The sequence below is a fragment of the Homarus americanus genome, unplaced genomic scaffold (assembly GCF_018991925.1).
Source record: "Homarus americanus isolate GMGI-L3 unplaced genomic scaffold, GMGI_Hamer_2.0 scaffold34354, whole genome shotgun sequence".
Classification (NCBI taxonomy): domain Eukaryota; kingdom Metazoa; phylum Arthropoda; class Malacostraca; order Decapoda; family Nephropidae; genus Homarus; species Homarus americanus.
In genome coordinates this window covers 185,788-204,060 of record NW_024727436.1, presented here as the reverse complement: position 1 = coordinate 204,060, position 18,273 = coordinate 185,788, and the positions used below count along the sequence as shown (strand labels likewise).

General features: G+C 39.2%; 2 protein-coding genes across 5 annotated transcripts; one reads left to right on the top strand and one right to left on the bottom strand.

The window, feature by feature from the left end:
- LOC121865847 (protein unc-45 homolog B-like) lies at positions 1 to 12,256 on the top strand. 3 transcript variants are annotated; one of them, XM_042365398.1, is made up of 17 exons: positions 1 to 106; positions 1,313 to 1,426; positions 1,759 to 1,870; positions 2,101 to 2,276; positions 2,790 to 3,047; positions 3,462 to 3,630; positions 4,240 to 4,398; positions 4,785 to 4,962; positions 5,289 to 5,454; positions 6,137 to 6,363; positions 6,690 to 6,831; positions 7,097 to 7,353; positions 7,944 to 8,124; positions 9,004 to 9,207; positions 9,467 to 9,646; positions 10,212 to 10,352; positions 11,313 to 12,256. In XM_042365398.1, the coding sequence occupies exons 2-17, from the start codon at positions 1,322 to 1,324 to the stop codon at positions 11,445 to 11,447; spliced, it is 2,790 nt and encodes a 929-aa protein (XP_042221332.1). In that variant the 5' UTR covers positions 1 to 106; positions 1,313 to 1,321; the 3' UTR covers positions 11,448 to 12,256. The 3 variants fall into 3 exon arrangements, with proteins under 3 accessions (XP_042221332.1, XP_042221331.1, XP_042221333.1); XM_042365397.1 differs by lacking the exon at positions 1 to 106 and adding an exon at positions 216 to 402; XM_042365399.1 differs by lacking the exon at positions 1 to 106 and adding an exon at positions 269 to 288.
- Positions 11,582 to 17,522, bottom strand: LOC121865848 (eukaryotic translation initiation factor 3 subunit M-like). 2 transcript variants are annotated; one of them, XM_042365400.1, is made up of 9 exons: positions 17,413 to 17,522; positions 16,831 to 17,013; positions 16,527 to 16,624; positions 15,611 to 15,835; positions 15,350 to 15,497; positions 15,028 to 15,145; positions 14,619 to 14,762; positions 14,191 to 14,386; positions 11,582 to 11,856 (listed from the first exon to the last, which is right to left on the bottom strand). In XM_042365400.1, exons 1-9 carry the CDS (start codon positions 17,500 to 17,502, stop codon positions 11,823 to 11,825), a joined length of 1,236 nt encoding a protein of 411 aa, XP_042221334.1. In that variant the 5' UTR covers positions 17,503 to 17,522; the 3' UTR covers positions 11,582 to 11,822. The 2 variants fall into 2 exon arrangements, with proteins under 2 accessions (XP_042221334.1, XP_042221335.1); XM_042365401.1 differs by having other exon boundaries at positions 14,195 to 14,386.
- Between the last annotated feature and the right edge of the window lie 751 nt (positions 17,523 to 18,273).

The window sequence follows — 18,273 nt, the reverse complement described above, 5'->3', positions numbered from 1 at the left end:
CTCCAGATGACAATTACCCTGTGCCCCTACCTGTGTGTTGACCCCTGGGACCTGTACCCTAAATAGACAGGTCCTAATTAACACCAAATATCACCCTAAAATACAGGTAAATCAATCACTCTCCAGTTATAATTTACAATATAAAACAATGTTTGGATTAGCCATCTATAGTTAACCACACAGACTCACACACGCTCACAAACACATCCTCACTAGTGCCAAAAATAGTGCCAGGTCTCACCCAGGAACACTGCAGAAGCTTCTCGTGTCGTGTAGAATATAGGGAAGGTATATATAGTCTCTAGATAAAGGTTTGAGTGAGATACTTGGGTACGTTTGCTGCCAGTTGAGTGTTGGTCATCCCTCACGACTACAGCAGGAATTACCATAAGACATATACAGGTGAGTTGGGAATTAAGTATCCCATCCCCCACACGTTTTGTTGATGCTAAGATGGCAAGCAGCTCAACCCAGCTTATTTCACCTGAAGTTTAACCACCCTAATGCTATATAGGGGGGGATGAGGTTAGGTTAATCTTTACCTTAGGTGAAATATCATAGGGTGGAGATTCTTCAGGTGTTCCTTAAGAGATAACTGGCTTGATTTTAAACACATATAGCTGGCTTGTGGTCTGTATTAAGTTGGTAATAGTTAAGAACAAGGGTCAGGGTTATACATTTACCAAATGAAAGATCTCTATAGAAGAAAAACTTATTCATTACCTCAAGCATAATACTAATCTGATGGAGGAAGAACACTTTCCTTATTCATTTTTTCTTAGATTTCTGGTAAGTTACTGCCGCCGCCCCCACACAGGGACGACACAATCCTTGTTTACATGAGAAGGAGCCTGAATGTTACTTAGACATTAATAATGTGCTTTTATTTCATACTCTCTAAGAAACAACTCTCAGAATTTTTGGTACAGATGATGGTGAATTATTATTATGTGGCTGTGGGGTTTGATTATTAGATCTATTTGTCAAACTCCCGCGGCCACATGTGTCTGCCACACCTTGAGGAGGGAGGTGTGAACGGGTTCCTTATTAACCGCCAGCACCACTGGTGGCCCGCTCACCTTTACACCTCTGTGTGTAGTGCAGGCAGTTCCATGCCCCACCTGGGTTACATTACCTACCCGGAATACACACACACAGGTTAGGTTAAGGTTGGGTTAGGCTAGGATAGTATTAGGTTAGGTTAGTGTTAGGGCGGTGACTCTTTAGGTGAGGTAAGTTGTGGTAGATGTTTTTTAAGTGATCCATATACTGTACTGTACACTACTCTACATTTATTTATTTATTTTTCCAGTACTACAAGATGACGAAAGGTGAAGGTGACAAGACTCCCCAGCAGCTGAAGGAGGAAGGGAATGAGGCCTATAAATTAGCTGACTGGGATAAGGCCATAGACAAATACTCACAGGTGATTATTATAACCAAGTCACCTGATTTATTTTTTCAATAGAGTTTCCTAAATAAAAATGATTGATATGATAGCAAGTGAAGGGAGAAAGTGTATTTAGTCTTCATCATTGGTGGAAATTAGTGTAGGGATGTCAGCCATCATGTGTGGAAGTTTTGTGTTCATTGTGCTCCATTTATACACATACTGGGGTGAAGTAGGGAATCCTTAGCTGTTGATTAAGTCCTCACTGCACTAAAACAAGACAAAGTTTAAAAGAATAGTGGATGAATTATCTCTATGGCAGATCTTTCACACTATTGAGTACTGTAATGTTCCTTTCCTTCACACAGGCACTCACAGCCACCACTGAGGACAAGGAACGTTCAGTGTTTTACAAGAACCGTGCCGCCGTTTACCTCAAGATTGAAGACTACGAGAACGTTGTGAAGGATTGTACGCAATGTGAGTGTTGTCACATTTATTTTTAGCTCTATGCTATTTTATAATGGATCCTTAATATAGCAGACTTTCATCTCCATATAGTTCATGGGATGGAGGTTTTATATCTAATAGACCCTTAATATAGCAGACTTTCATCTCCATATAGTTCATGAAACAGAACTTTCAATATATCCCAGATTATTGTGCTGTTATATAACCTATCGCTCATTCTCAACTTTACAAAACTCCAGGCTTAGAAATCTCCCCGAAAGACCCCAAGGCCCTGTTCCGTCGAGCCCAGGCATACGAAGCCCTGGAACAAGCGGAGAAGGCATACGCTGATGCCCGAACACTCCAAGTTGTTGACCCTAAAAACAAGGAAGTTCAGGAGATGTTGTCAAGAGTGCATAAAGTAGTGCAAGATTTGGTGAGTGTTGGTGTGAGGTGCTCGGGGGGTCAAGGACTTAGTGCTATAGGGGAAAGGCATAATATTTTTCTGTTCGGTGTGGTTAGGTCAGGGTAGGTTAGGTCAGGGTAGGATAGATTAGGGTTAGTCAGGGAGGTTAGATTTAGGTACATTAGCTTAGGATAGGATAGGTCAGGGTAGGTTAGGTCAGGGTAGATTAAGTGAGGTCAGGTTAAGTTAGGATAGGACAGGTCAGGGTAGGTTAAGTCAGGTCAGGTTAGGTTAGGTTAGGGTTTCTTTTAAAACTTTTTTCTTTGATGTTTTTTGCTGTCTGTGTGTGTGTGTGTGTGTGAAAGTAAAAAAAAAGTCTATGATCAGGTGAGAAATATAGAGTAGAAAATGGTTTTCTGATTCAGGTGGACAAGTTTATCATGGCCAGTATACCACAGGAACCAGTCAGTGAAATATAGTGAAAGTTTATATAGTTTTTCTCTTTACAATGGAATTTTATTAACTTTTATTATATATTTACAGGTTGAAGAGAAGACTAAAACGTCGGGGAAAGTACAGCAGCTGTTTGATATTCTGTTTGACCCGGGCTGTGAGAAAGACAAGAGAGAGACGTGTGCCAACAATCTGGTCGCTCTGGCTAGGGAGAGAGCAGGATCTGAGCTGCTGATGAAACAGAATATTCTGGGTCGTATGGTTCAGATGCTCAAGACCGAGAAAAATTTCGAGATCAAAATTGCCTGTGCGAGGACACTGTCTGAGTTCTGCAAAGACCTTGATAGGGTAAGTGATATCTTGTGCACCAGGACTGTGAGACTGTGTAGTGACTGTTAGAGGAACTGTTTGATTGGGAATGTGAGACAGTGTAGTGACTGTTATTAACTGTTGGGTCAGGACTCCAGTGTAAAGTCAACAGTTACCCCTGGACACATTATTATGGATAAATTACTTTTAAAAATGTAAGCCGTGTCTTCTCTGTATATATTATTTTATTTTTGGAGTTCAATTTCTATGTTCATTTATCTTTTGTATTTAAACAGACTAGACTCATTATGAATAAAGATAAAATTTACCTGAGAAAATACTTTGAGTAAGGTATTTCTTCTCTATTTATACATTACAGGTGTATACAGTACATATGTTTATTGTGTAGTTTACCTTTAGTTGTATATTGATGTATATCTTGTATTTCAACAGACAAAACTCATTCTACAAGAGATAGGAATCCCCTGGCTATTGGACCTGATGAACAATAAACACGAAGGGTTGGTTAATGCCACTCAGTACACCTTCCAGAAGATCTTCAACACCCTCTCTGGCATGGACATCAAGTTGGAGAGGAAACCCGACAAAATACTTCTTGCTCGTACGTCTTGTGTCGATTTATTCTGGGCGTCTGAGAAAATAAGTATACGTACTCACTACTGTATAGACATGCGTAGTGATTGTGTGAATGTTTCTATTACAGTACAACGGCAAAATTGTCCTCACTTGTTGACGTGTGAGGTCTCTTACAAGTGAGGACAATGAGTCTGTTGTGGTAAAAGCCTCTACATTATCTCCACAAAAGTCTGTTAAGGACAACATAAAATATAAGTAGAATAGTAGGAAGGAAAGTAAATAAATGAGGATAAAAGATAAGAGAAGAGTAACATTAATCAGAAGGAGTTTGTTAAGATAGAGAGTGTAAGGAAGAGGTGTCATGATGTGTTATAAAACCCAGCAATAAACATGATGCTTCAGTCTATTACACAGTGGTGCTTCATGATGTGCCATATGAGAGCACGGCAGTGAGTGTTTAACAGCGGAGTTGGTAATTCTTAGCTGCCGTTTAACCCCTTCATTACAGGGACGCCTCTTGTAATATTTTATATGGCTAACGGCAGATGATTTTATTCATCTGAGAGGTGACGCCGTACACAAGGGATTAAGGGTTAAACACAAATAACCATTACTGTATTTATTCTCTCGACAGAAAACCAGAAAGAGATCGACAGTCTGATGGCCACCTTGGTATCCATCGTGACTCAGCGCACCATGAGCGGGCTGTGCCGAGACGCCGTCATAGAGCTCATCCTCAAGAACGTTGACTGGGAGAAACTGAACTGGGCGGACAAGTTCATCAGAATGGGAGGTACGGTAATGCCATGAGCAATGTGTTGTCTGAGAGGAATATATACCATAGATTCTTGTTTGTTTCTGACTCTAGTCTTTTCTTCACACTGTTTTATTGTTTACATCAAAGGAAGGATTAGTCTCAAAACAGAAAGCAGAGGAGGTGTTCATGTTTTAATTTTTAGTGAAAGATTGGGAGTGAGATTCTAAGTATAGTTTTATAGAGCTGTGTTTGTTTTTATAGAGTAAATATATGAACAGGAAAACAATATTGAATTAAATATGTCCTGTACTATGAGCTAACAGTACAATATGTCAGGAAGTGATGCACCTAATGTGGACCAAATTCAATCATCTTTAGGAACTGTATATAAATTTACTAAAATATCACATCCTCTATCACAGGTATCGAGAAGATGTTGGATATCTGCTCAGAGTTGGAGGAGTTTCAGTTCGAGAGCCGGATAGACATCACAGATAACACCCGCATGACGACGGCCATCTGCCTCGCCAAGGTCTACGACTCCCAGTATGACGACAAGGCGAGGGAAGCTTACCGTAATCGTGTTGACGAGTACATCAGGTGAGTGGTGGGGTGTTGACCAGTCTGTTCACAAGTGTAGTAGGTCCAGACTAATGGAAAAAAATCACAAAAACACAATCCAATGTTCATAGGAAGGAAGTAATCATCTGGTGGTGTTCAGTTATGGGGTGAGATTTGCTGTAATATTATTTAGCAAAATGGATTATAGAATTAAAACTTTTTGGACCCCAGATCCTTAATTAGCTTCATATTCAGGAGTACTTAACTTAATCTATCTTAACCACACTAAGTTTAACCTATCCTAATCTAACCAAATTAAACCTATCCTATATCAAGCTGATGACTAATGCCCATTTTACTCTCAGACTTCGGCTACTGACTCCAGACCTTGAACACAAAGTCCGCGTCGCTGTTGCCATCTCGACTCTATTGCTCGGACCTCTGGATGTGGGGAGTCACCTGATTGCCAGGGAGGGAATCCTGGAGATGTTGCTGGTGATGGCAAACTCTGACGATTTGTTACAGCAGAAGGTATGTAAACACTAAAAAAATGTATAGGGTTTTAGGTTCACATTATTTTTTAACTTAATTCTTTCTAACGTTAGCCAATTCAAGAATTGGCTTCCCTGTAGTGTAGAGGTTAGAGTCTTAGTAAAATTTTATCCCTTAACTACAGTAGTGGTAAGTTAATATATTTAGTTAAGGTAGAGTTTCAGTGTAATTTTATCCCTTAGTGGTAATTGAATTTATGTAGTTAAGGTAGAGTCTCAGTGTAACTCAGAACCATTTTGGTGATTATTATTGTGTCAGATATTTAGTCGTGTCCACAAACTGTACAGCAACAACATGGCTTAACAAGACATATTTAGGGCAGTGTTGTGGGAGAGGAAGACTGTATAAGGGGACTTGTATAACTGACAGTGAAGGAGAGGAGAGCAAGGATGTGTGTGTGTGTTTATTTGCTCTTTATTTCAGCCACCCTGACTTAGTGTAGGAAATGGCTTGAAAGAGTTTAGAGAATGTGGTGATTTATACAAATTTGCATAACTGTACTGTACTTTGGATATTTAGGAAATGTATTTTAAGTTACTTCAAATTTATATACTGTACAGATAACAGTCTTATCATTAATTACATGCTTCAAATACCTTGTACTTTATTTAATTGATAAAAAATTTAGCCTCCTAATCTAAGATTACCCATCACACCTCAGGCTGCCTGTGAAGCGCTAATTGCCGCAGCAACTAAAAAAGACAAGTGTAGATCCATCATAACACAAGGCACAGACATCCTGAAGAAGCTGTACCAGAGTAAGAACGATGCCATCAAAGTGAGGGCGTTGGTTGGCCTGTGTAAACTAGGCTCAATGGGTGGCACTGATGCCTCCATGAAGCCCTTTTCTGAAGGTGCCTCACTTAAGTTGGCAGAGGCTTGTAGAAGGTTAGTACCATATCTGGCTTTTATTATTTTTGTATGTCACCTTATGTGTTTAGCTTAAGACAATTAGGTTTATTCTTGCGTCTTCAGGGAAAAGGAACATTTATCATAAGTACCTTTGAGGACCTTGACTCAGATCATTTAAACAATAGTAAACAAATATATCACTCAAGTACTTTTTCTCAGGTCCTTCATTCTTACATCTTCAGGTACAAGAATTACTCATCATAAGAACCTTTGAGAACCTTGATTCTTTAAATAATAGCACAGGTAAATGGATGACTGGAGGAATGTTGATTTTAATTAATGAAGTTCTTTTGTTTACTCAGGTTCCTCGTTAATCCAACTAAAGACAAGGACATGCGGCGGTGGGCGTGTGAGGGCCTCTCTTACCTCACCCTCGATGCTGATGTCAAGGAGAAGCTCATCAGTGACAGGCCTGCTCTCCGCTCCATGATTGAACTGGCTAAGGTGAATCTTGCTGATAGTGTAGAGGGAGAGAGAGTTTGAGAGAGGGTGGGAGAGAGTTTGAGAGAGAAAGAAAGGGTGGGAGAGAGTTTGAGAGAGCTAGAAAGAGTGGAAGAGAGGTAGAAAGAAAAGAGAGAGAATGGGAGTAGGACAGAGTTACAAGGAGAGAGAGAGAGAAAGATGAATAGTGAGCAAAACTGACAAAGTTTGAAAAGACATAAACAAATAGAATAGCTGAAACCAAATAACACCTCCGTACTCTTTCCAGTCTGGTGATATGAACTGTCTGTATGGCGTGGTAGCAACGTTCGTCAACCTTTGCAACGCATACGATACGCAAGAAGTTATCCCAGAGATGGTGGAGTTGGCCAAGTTTGCCAAGCAGCACGTTCCCGAGACCCATGACCTCGATGACCAGGACTTCGTTGACAAGCGAGTGACGATATTGGCCGAAGAAGGAGCGGCAACAGCCCTAACGGCACTCAGCAAGACCGACAGTCAGAACTCCAGGGAACTTATTGCAAGGTATAGTTTTGTTCTGTGTTTATTAATCATGTTAGATTTAGGGTTGGTTAGGTTAGGGTAGTGTAGGGTAGGTTAGGTTAGGTCAGGGGAGGGTAGTGTAGTGTAGTGTGGGGTAGTGTATAGTGTAGTGTAGTGTAGTGTAGTGTAGGATTAGTTTAGATTAGACGGGAAAAGAATATCAGAAATGATGATGTTCGGTGAAGGACAGGAAGAAAAATGTTGTTGGTGATGGATATGTTTTAACAGGAGAACCAAGCAAATTTTAACCCTTTAAATGGTGACTATTTTCAGTGGAAGTTAGCTATAGGGACAGTGGCCATTATTAGGGAAAGTTAGCTGTCGGGACAGTGGCCATTATTAGGGAAAGTTAGCTATAGGGACGGTGGCCATTATTAGGGAAAGTTAGCTGTAGGGACGATGGCCATTATTAGGGGAAGTTAGCTATAGGGACGGTGGCCATTATTAGGGGAAGTTAGCTATAGGAACAGTGGCCATTATCGGTGAATATTTTATCTCCATTGTTGTGTCTATGGTGGCATTAAATGACAGAACATGTAACAGACATCCATTTGCCTCTTATCAATTTCCAGGTTGTTTAATGCCATATGTCAGATGCAGGACAACAGAGGCCTGGTGGTGCAGCAGGGAGGTACAAAGGCTCTTCTTGACCTGGCGACAGAAGGCACCAAGAAGGGCAAGACAGTGGCAGCTCAGGCCTTAGCACGTATTGCCATCACCATTAACCCAGAGGTCGCCTTCCCTGGACAGAGAGTGAGTACCATATAGTCTTGATTCAAAGGTTTGGTGGAAAAATTGGCCTCCTAGCCTTTCATAACCTAACCTAACCATACCGATCCTAACCTAGTTTTTTTGGTGATATCAAACTGGTAAAGACTTTATTCTTCTCATATATTACCTTGGGTGTTTTGTAGTAATAAGATTGTGAATGGTGTTAAGATATTTGGTTGTTAGTAGTGCACCACATGACAGTTTTAGATTTAATGTAACTACTGTACTGTACAAGAAAAGAACCTTATCAAGATTAGAAACCCCAGCTTATTTCACCCGATGATTAAGCCACCGAATGCTAACCTTACCTCACCTCCCCCATTTACCATTAGAGCATTAGGGTGCTTAATCATCAGGTGAAATAAGCTGGGGTCCAATGTTCATGAGATCCCACGAAGAGTAGATATAAGTAGGGGTCCCTCCATTAAGTAGACAGTCAGTTTTTTACAATGAGAAATAACATCCAGAAGGAATATTTACTTTATACATGTAATCACTCAGAATATCAGTATAGGTAGTGATTTATTATGGCAGTTGGTAGAGACCATTGACTCAGTGCTCTTCATAGATTAAAGATTAAACAGTGGCCATCATCAGTGGATGTTAGGTGTAGGGACGGTGGCCATCATCAGTGGAAGTTAGGTGTAGGGACGGCGGCCATCATCAGTGGAAGTTAGGTGTAGTGACGGTGGCCATCATCAGTGGAAGTTAGGTGTAGTGACGGTGGCCATCATCAGTGGAAGTTTCACATTCCTTGCATTCCAATATTGCACTTATAGGGGGAGAGGAGTAAGTAATCCTTAGCAGCCTGTTCAGGGCTCAATATTGCTTATGGTTAACCCCACAACTTTTTTTTTTCAGGCTTATGAAGTAGTTCGGCCTTTGTTAAAACTATTGGATCCAGAGTGTCAAGCGCTGGAGAACTTTGAATCTCTTATGGGTCTCACCAACATCGCAGGAATCTCTGAATCAACCAGAAAACGTATCATAAAGGAGAGAGGACTGCCACTGATTGAGAACTACATGTTTGAGCACCATGAGATGATCAGAAGAGCTGCCATTCAGGTGAGTTCAACAAAACCCCAGGTACTTGTGTCTTACCCTACATTAAGGTTATCAAAGACTCCCGATTAAAGCCTTTCTTATCCATAAACAAAGCCACCTGTTGTCTTTGCAGTAGAATGGTATTGGAAGTTAGGGAAGGAGAAATCAACAGAAAATTAGTGTTTGTTAATAATAATGTGTTCATCTGTGTTCTGACATAAGCAGCAGATGAACTCAGCTGAACCACCATATTTAATGTGTTTTTTTCTTTTTCTTGCAGTGTATGGCCAACATGTGTGCATCTCCAGACATAATAAAGTTACTGGAAGGTAAAAATGACAAGTTCAAGTATTTGTTCCTGTGTGCATCTGATGAGGATGAGGAGATTATCAAGGCAGCTGCTGGTGCCCTTTGCATGGTCATGTCTGAGTCACCCAAGTGTCTAGTGAAGGTGTTTGAGGTAAGACTTTTACTCACCAGAAATTTACTCTTCATGCACCTCATCAGCAGTGAGGAAATAGGTCTAGCAATCATGAGAAATAAAAATCTGTTTTGCCTCATGTAAATAAAACAAGGTCGATATAATGATTCAGTGTCTGCTTAAGAGCTTCATGAAGTTGAATTTTAGAAATGAAGCTCCAAACTAGAGGCTTCCTTCAACCTTTAATATACTGTACTGTAGTTATACTTCACCAAGAGGTCTCTTCGTCCTCTGGTAGACAGTTGTTGAGTTACAAGTTTATTATGAAGATAAATGATATTGTGTGTGAGGTTGGAAGTGAAGGAGAGAGGTAGAACACACCTTATGTAGTTTTCAGGTAACCAAGTTGCTCACTACAAGTCACTTAATAAACATTGTCTGTCTCCTCCACTTGCAGAGAGGATTTCATTGTGAAACTTTCAATTAATCAGAAAACATTATTTTAATAATCAAATTACAGTATTGCTAATTAGATTTGTCATCTCAAACCTTATCTATTCAAGATTGATTTTACTCTTAATTTATTAATTACTTACCATTTTAGGCTAAAGATTGGGAAGAAATCTTAGAGTTCCTGCTGTCCCATGCCAACAAGGACATCCAATACCGTGGCACTGTTATAGTCTTCCTGTTGGTCAGTCACGACAAGCAGACGGCAGAGAGAATAATAGACACGCACTGCAAGGTGAGCAAGGGTGCTAATTTGGTAAGCACGTTTAGGACTAACTATATTGTACAGTAATCTCCCCGGCTTCCGGAACTTTCCATTAGCCAGAGTGGATTTTTAGCCTTCTGGGAAAACTCTAGCTGCTTGGATAACTTATGCCATAGGCTCATGCACTTAGTTCATATTCTGTTGCCATTGTACAAGGTTGACCCCTCACTCATTGCTGTGTTTGCTTCCAATTTGTGTTGATCAGTTCTGTACCAGAACATAATCAGCCAAGAATACATTGCTATAAAAAGTGATTTCAAACAGTTATTTATATTTTACTGTGTATTCAGTATAGTGGACAGTGTGTGCCTACTGTATGCTTGTGTGTGTACAATCTCTCCTTCATGGAGGGAGAGGAAAGTGACAGTAACACCTGCTACAGTAGATGGTACAGGACAAATGCAGGCCGTCTTGTAGAGTATCATCATATATCACCATCTGGCCGGCCTGCTGATGAGTACAGTATACTGTATAGTGCAGTAATAGTATACATTATTTCGTTTATTTACAATATATATATATATATATATATATATATTTACGTATACTGTACAATGGTGTTCGTGTAAATAAATACAGCTCTATAGAGATTCTGAACAACATCATAGACACCAAGATTATGGCCAAAGTGGTAAACCTAACAATTTAGTGATATTCAGGCCACTAATTACCACGCAATCGAATCGTGGACCATATATTTGGAATCCGCTTTATCAGGAGTACCTGTACTGTGATTTCAGGAAGATCCAAATTTTGGCCGAAATCAGCAAAAATGTGTGTTGGGGGTGTGTGAGTGGTGTTGGTCTGAGAGATTTTAAACAAAATGAGAGATGAATATTTTGGCAGGTAATTAGGGATGCAAGAAGCCAACAATACTTTAAGGTAAAACAATTATAATTATTATTAACTCTGATATAATTCTTCTCACAGACGGCCCTTGAAGCTATTTCCAAGATCGACAATCCAGAATTTGTCCTTCCTAAGGCTCGTGAATATGCACACAACACCCTCAAGCTTTGTGCTACACAGTGGAAGCTCATCAAGGACCCTGATGCTGTAGATTAAAAGTATTTTAGTCATTTAGTTCATATTGGTTGTTTCTTCCAGCATCTATATGTAAGTTGTTGTGCCATGACTTGAATGCTGTTATCTTGTCTAAGTCATCAATATTTGCTCTAAGGAAAAATTAAATTAGTTTGTATTAATATGAAACTTTCTATATTTTTAGTAGCCTGACTGTGTTGGGATCAACCCTAAACAATTTAATAACCGATGCAGTCCCAGGTCTTGTGTCGGAGATGGATGGACGCTGGTGATGTCTTGTCTAGTAAGTGTAGATGGTTTTGGTTGACTTGGCCTCCTTGTAGTAGTAAACACACCAGACATCCCAGGGTGTTGGGTCATCATCCTCTTGTGTAAAAGACTGATCACTTGGTCGTGTTACTGCGCTGCTTTAGCAGCTACTCCTTTTTGCCTGAGGGAAGATGTAAAGGCAACAGTTACTTTATCAATGTTAAATTACAAATAATGTATCTCTTTTATGACATCCTTCAATGTATGAATTCTAGACCCAGATTGAAGTACTGTACAGGTATGAACTGCCAGACAACACTCATCTGGGAGTTTATGAGAGTTACATTAAAAGAAGCATTAATCCATTATAAATAAGTACGTCATAATGGTTTACACAATATATGAAAAATTATTTGAACTTGTCTGGATTATTCAGGTACATCAAGTGAGAGAGAATTCTGTGCCTTAACATTAATTATTATGGACAATGCAATGTTTGTAATGTATAGGTTATATTATGGACTGTTGCTTACAATGTTTAAAGCACATATTTATAAAATTTGTAATAAAAAACAATAACGTATGTAATATAATATTTTCCCTTTTGTCATGAAAAAAAAATAGTCTAAGCAGTATAGGTAATGAACACTGTACCTGCCGTCTTTTACTTCTGTACTTAACTCCACATCAATGTCTAAAGCTCACAAGTGTTTAACATCTAAGTTCCTTGTTCCTGAAATTTAGAATGATGGCCCCTATGTCTTAACTTTGATTAATTTACTCTTCTGTGGCTAGATGACCTCAAACAAATGTAGGAGTTTTAGTCCCTGGTCCACGAGAAGGGAGCAAAACTACAGTAAGGGCGTCTCATTAAAATGTGTACTGTACACACGTTCTCCATGAAATTCTGTAAGGCGGTGTGTATACATTTACCCGAGACATCCTTTAATACCTTCAAGACCAATTAAAACAAAGTAACTAAGTATTACTTCAAAAGATCCACCTCACTACTGGATGCGTACCCCATACCGTATACATAAACATTACTGATGCAAAAGTGTTCATAAAATACCACCGACGCCCTACTATGTGCAAGATTACGTTCCTAAAAGACGAACACATAATGAAATCTGTGAATATAACAATGTACAGTTCTGTATCTTGTGGATAAATGAGGTTATGTTCCCAGCTGGTTAGTTGGCTGGAAATATATCTTAATAAAATCCAAATATTACTTAAAATGGAGTAATAATGTGTGTGTGTGCTACCTCCTATAAACCTGAGAGTATGTCATGTACTTCACAATTTAAAAAATAAATTAACCAAGTGCAGCTTGTTAAAATTTTTAGAGATAACGATAATCTATGTGACAGCCAGCAGTGGTGTGTGTGGGGCAGTCGGCCATAGTTCTTCATTACTAAGTCGAAATATTTTTCTCATTTACTAGTACAGGCACAGCATGAAGGGTATAACTTGTTGTGTATATAGATCACAACAAGTCTTAACCCAGTGTGAGGGAGACCCTACCTCTTGTGCATGTCCAACACTCGTCCCACAATGGTACACTTAAGTGCAAAAAAAAAAACATCTTAACTACTAACCCAATGAAAGACTACAGACTGATAATCCAAACTGGCATGAATTATTATCCATCTATATAATTCCCTCTCCATCACTCATGTCTGGGATTAAGTGAGTCTGTTTTAAGAACTATAGAAACTACTAGGTGTTGGTGGTAAGCTGGGACACTACACAAAAGAAATTTTCTCTCATTACTGATTACATTATCGTCATCATTTTATGGCAACTTTTTACCTCCCCCTTAATACTCAATACACTGTTGTCATCTATGGCAACTTTCCATCACCTGTATGTACACCGACTGTAGATGGCACATGAGAAACATTACTCCAAAGTTGCTTTTAAATCAGTGAGTGACATTCATGAGCTATACTTGGATGTGCAGGTTATCAAAAGGTAAACGGCCATCTCCAGAAGTGGTGTGACATACGTTATTTTGGTTAGTATTTATATACAAAAAAAAAAAAAGATGCTGTGCTTTATACAATTTCCTTTACTCTCTCTTACAGTTATTTGTCATCAGTTATGTTCTTGACCATAAAGATTTAATTAATACTTGTTGGTTTCCTTGTGTGTTGATGTTTACTCTCTATTTAAAGAATAGGGACATTGTATTCACCTAAAGTAACTTACTATGGTTAGTAACTGTTTATAATGTTCTCCTCAGTGTGATTTAACTTAGTGATACAAATTCCCAGCTTTACTTTCACTTTATTTCAGTAAAGTGACAACTACACTGTCCACACACAACACAAGTAACGTACTGTTCATGTGAATATTCTTCACTGAGACATTCTATACACCCATAAAAGATCCATTGTACAAAAGCAGCAATTTCCGATTTTTTTTAATGTGAATTTTGGTATTAGTAGTACAATACAACAGTCGAGTCACGAGCGTGGCACGCGTCGTAATAAAAGTAAACGAATGTTACTTGCTTCCTCCTATGGGGGCGGTGACAATTGCCTGCATGGAGTCTTTCACAAGAGTAAGGTTGGTCCGCCAGCCGGTGAGTGTTTCGTGTAGAGCCTGCCACTGGTTGCGGCCAAATGTCCGGTGTACGCGAGACGACACGAACACCTTGTGTTGGCTCTGGTCCATTCTGGCACTGACGAGCTTCGTCTTCAAGGCTGCAAATATAATAAAAATCAACCATATGCTAATGTTCTTTACAGCATTATAATAATACTGACATTTTGACATTTTACTGTACTTGATAGTCTTCTTTATATACATACAAGTTGAGTGACCTACAGTGCTGTTTATAACACCTTGTGTATGCCCCTCTGAGCTGGATAAAATCTTGTGGTGTTAACCAAGTAAAATAATAAGTAGTGAAGTGGTTAACCTCAACACTGGTACCTTCAATAATGAATCCTTCCACCTCCTCAGCACCAAGTTGTAGCTCTTGCATGATCACCTCAAAGGACATCTCAGACTGACTCTCAGCCATCTGCATGAAGGTCAACAACCTCATCTTGCGCACGTTGGCCTCGTGGTCCAGACCTTGTGGGGCAACAACACACATATACATGAGCCAATGGTAGAATTCATAACTTGTTAATTAAACACAAGAAGATGGGGTTAGTAGCTATTTCAATATATACATTTTTTATCATGAAATACTTTGGTTATGTAAAAAGACTAACTACTGTCATGTTAATTTAACCCAGGCAGCATTAGGGTGTTTAATCATCAGGTGAAAAAAGCTGAAGGCAAATCTTCAGGTGATGGTAAACAAGAAACACTGCAGCAGATGGTCTCAACTTACCGAGGGAAGAGATAAACTCCTTGTGGTTGTTGTAGAAGTGGATGTAACCCGGCAGCTTCTCCGACACAAATATGGTCAGTAGGTCGTGGATAAGTTCACCCTCCAAGAATTTTACTGGCTGGGGGTAAAAAAAAAAAAATACATACATAAATAACTCTTTCGTCAGCGTTCACTTTAATATATAAGACTTAAAATTGAAAGGAGCGAGACAGGGACAAAAGAACCAGCGTTTACAGTTATACACTAATTAAACTGTTAATAAGTCACCATAGCATGAAGAACACTATGGGTGTCTTCACAGAGCACACAGTACAGTACATACCTTGAGTGTAAGGAGATGGTCCATGATGTATGTGGTGGGGTCAGCCAGGGAGGCAATTATGCAGCGGTGAGCGTCTTCTCTCGCCTGAGAGGCATTTTCTGTTGTGTAAGTTCCCAGTAACTCGATCATTACTTTGCTTGCATCCTCACTGAAATTATAAATATACTTTATTAAGCCTCTGTTCACTTCTTTTTCCTACAGGATATATTTATGACTCACCCACACAGTGAGAGAACATAATAATACATCACAAGTCATCACCTGATTTTGTTGGCAAGAAGTGTCTGATGTAAGAGGCGAAGTAGCTGCTGCATCTGCTCTGTGGAGGGTGGTGGCTGGGCGGTGTTGAGTGTGGAGCGCATCCTTTCTGCACACTGGTACACCGCCTGTATCTGTCCAATCTGACCAGACACCTGCACCATGGTGTAATACACATGGTAGCGCACTCCCAGGTTCTCCGGCAGAGCGTGGAACAAGAGATTCAGTCTGCGGGGAAGTAGAATTAACGATGAGCAGTGTATTAGTTTAGCTTCACATTTCTCACTCTTGTAGGCTTTTTTCCCCACTGAATTAAGACCAACACACATACTGACCCTTCAATCTGTCTACCTGCTGTAATAGATGCGACTCACTATAGGTCATTTTCCACAATAAGGACCCAAATATCTATCCGTTTTCTCTGTCATCCAACACAGCCATCTTATGTACACCATCTCCTTCCTCCTTAGCCTTCCAAGACAGTTAACACAGCAGAAAAGATACAAGGTTAAACTATCAACAAAAATCTCCTCTGTTCTCTTAATTCCCTTCATCCTTCCCCTGTTATCTTCTTAATCTATTCTTCCTTTCTTTCTCCCAAGATGTACACAGTTTCTATCTAATGCATCTGTTTAACTGTTTCTTTATTCCTCCTTTTACTATCCTCTCCTACTTCCTTCTCACACATCCATCTCAGTGAATCTCTCTCCACCATTCCATAATTTACAACCTCTACCTTCTGTCATCCCAAAGACCTTCTATACATTACTGTTATTTACACTCCCAAGTCCCGGTCTCACTATGAGTTGTTCTTTCTATGATTTTACTCATCTATTTTCACTACCCAAAGATAAAGATTGTTAATTACATTGAAAACTGGACTAATATTATGTACAGTAGAGGCAAGAGTCCAACTTACACTCTGAGACAAACATGGCCGAGTCTGTTTGATGGAGCCTTGGCCAGCTTTTCACAGAATGCTAGAATGAGACTCTCTGTTTTGTCTCCTACAGGTACCTGGTGAGGAGAATAATGAGTTAGTGGTGAATAACTCAAATATACATCATCATCTTCATTATCCACACTTACACATGGTGGTATGATGACATTGGTGAAAAGGTTGGGTTATGTTAGGTGAATGCATGAATATTGTAATGAAAATCTTATCTTCAGGTGAAATAAACTGGGGCTGCTAATCATCAGGACACCAAAACACAACTCACCACAATCAGAACTGAGACGATGGAATTCAGGAGAGCTTCCACCTCTGGTTCCGTCGCCTCGGAGGAAAAGGCTGTGTCACAAACCCCGATGATTTTGTGCAAGTCATCCTCAAGACCCTTAGGACTCCGTTCCACCGCGATCTCCGCCCCCACCTCCTTCAGGTAGGCTCGGAGCTCTTCCACCTGTTAATGGAGAAAGAAAATTGACCTTAACTCGACTATAAAGTGTATCAGTCCTGAGCTACTTTGGAAATGGGAAAAATCCTACCTTAAAAGTATTTCCCAGTTACCTTAAAAAGTTCAACCTAACCTAAATCATAAATGTTTAGGTGAGACTCAAGGAAATAGGCTTAGTGGGCAGGGCTTTGAAGACTACCTATTTCTCTCTCTCTGACTATCTATCAGTCTGTCTATCCATCTATCTATCCATCCATCTGTCTAATCATCCAACATCTGTGAGGGAGAGAGACCATCACCTCCTCCTCCCTCATCTCCCCACCGGTCTCCCGCCATTATTACCCTCATAGGTCAATGCCTGCCTACACCTGCTCTCCCCTCATACAGGTTAATGAATCAATTTACCTGGGAATTGACGTCTATTTCTAAAAATGTGTAGACACTCATGACTGCGGCGGTGTGTTGACTGGCCGCTGCACTCGGGGAGAATAACATACATATTATCTACATCATTTTTAATAATTTATTCTTCACTCAAATAACTTTAAAGTATTAAATTATGTATTATAAAAATAACTAATGATTTTTTAATTTTAAATAAAAATATTATCGATACTGTGGTAAGAAATAAATCATGATATTTAAATTTTCTTTTATCTCGTATTTCCATTTATAATTATATAAAACTATTATCAAAATATATAAACGGATTGGATTAAATAAATATTGTTTATATCCGAGTTTTTTATAATTTTAGATTTTTATTACACATTTATTTCCATTAGAGTATTTGTTCTTTTAAAGAGAAGACAAAAATAATGTCTCCTCGATATATCCGAATTTAGAATTGAACACTATGCTATGCCTAACTTTTAATACCCCTGGGAACTTCATGTATAGACGTATTTACCTTATTTACCTAATGGCCACCCACTAGGTTAGATTAAGTTAGATTATATAGATACATGAGTGATAATGGTTATGTGTAAACAGAAGCTGCCTATAATAGTGGAATTCAACAAAAAGTATTAGGTTCGTAATAATTAACGATAACGTTTAATGAGTATAAGTTTGACCTTTATTGCTACCTAATTTCAATATATTTGGGAAATTACTGTATATTATAAAAAAAATAAAAATTATGTTGGTGATATTTAAGAAATATTTTAGGCCGGTTAGAGCAAAACATCGACAGACTGCCTGCTGTTGGGAAAGATGCTAGAACAATGTTAAAGATGCACTACGAACTCGCTTTCTAAACTAATA

Coding starts and splice junctions, on each gene's coding strand:
- LOC121865847 (XM_042365398.1), top strand. CDS start 1,322: ATGACGAAAGGTGAAGGTGACAAGACTCCCCAGCAGCTGAAGGAGGAA. Junction 3,048..3,461: donor TCTGCAAAGACCTTGATAGG/GTAAGTGATATC, acceptor GTATTTCAACAG/ACAAAACTCATTCTACAAGA. Junction 3,631..4,239: donor CGACAAAATACTTCTTGCTC/GTACGTCTTGTG, acceptor TTCTCTCGACAG/AAAACCAGAAAGAGATCGAC.
- LOC121865848 (XM_042365400.1), bottom strand. CDS start 17,502: ATGTTATTCTCCCCGAGTGCAGCGGCCAGTCAACACACCGCCGCAGTC. Junction 15,836..16,526: donor GGCCATGTTTGTCTCAGAGT/GTAAGTTGGACT, acceptor ACTTCCCCGCAG/ACTGAATCTCTTGTTCCACG. Junction 14,763..15,027: donor GGAGTTTATCTCTTCCCTCG/GTAAGTTGAGAC, acceptor TTGCCCCACAAG/GTCTGGACCACGAGGCCAAC.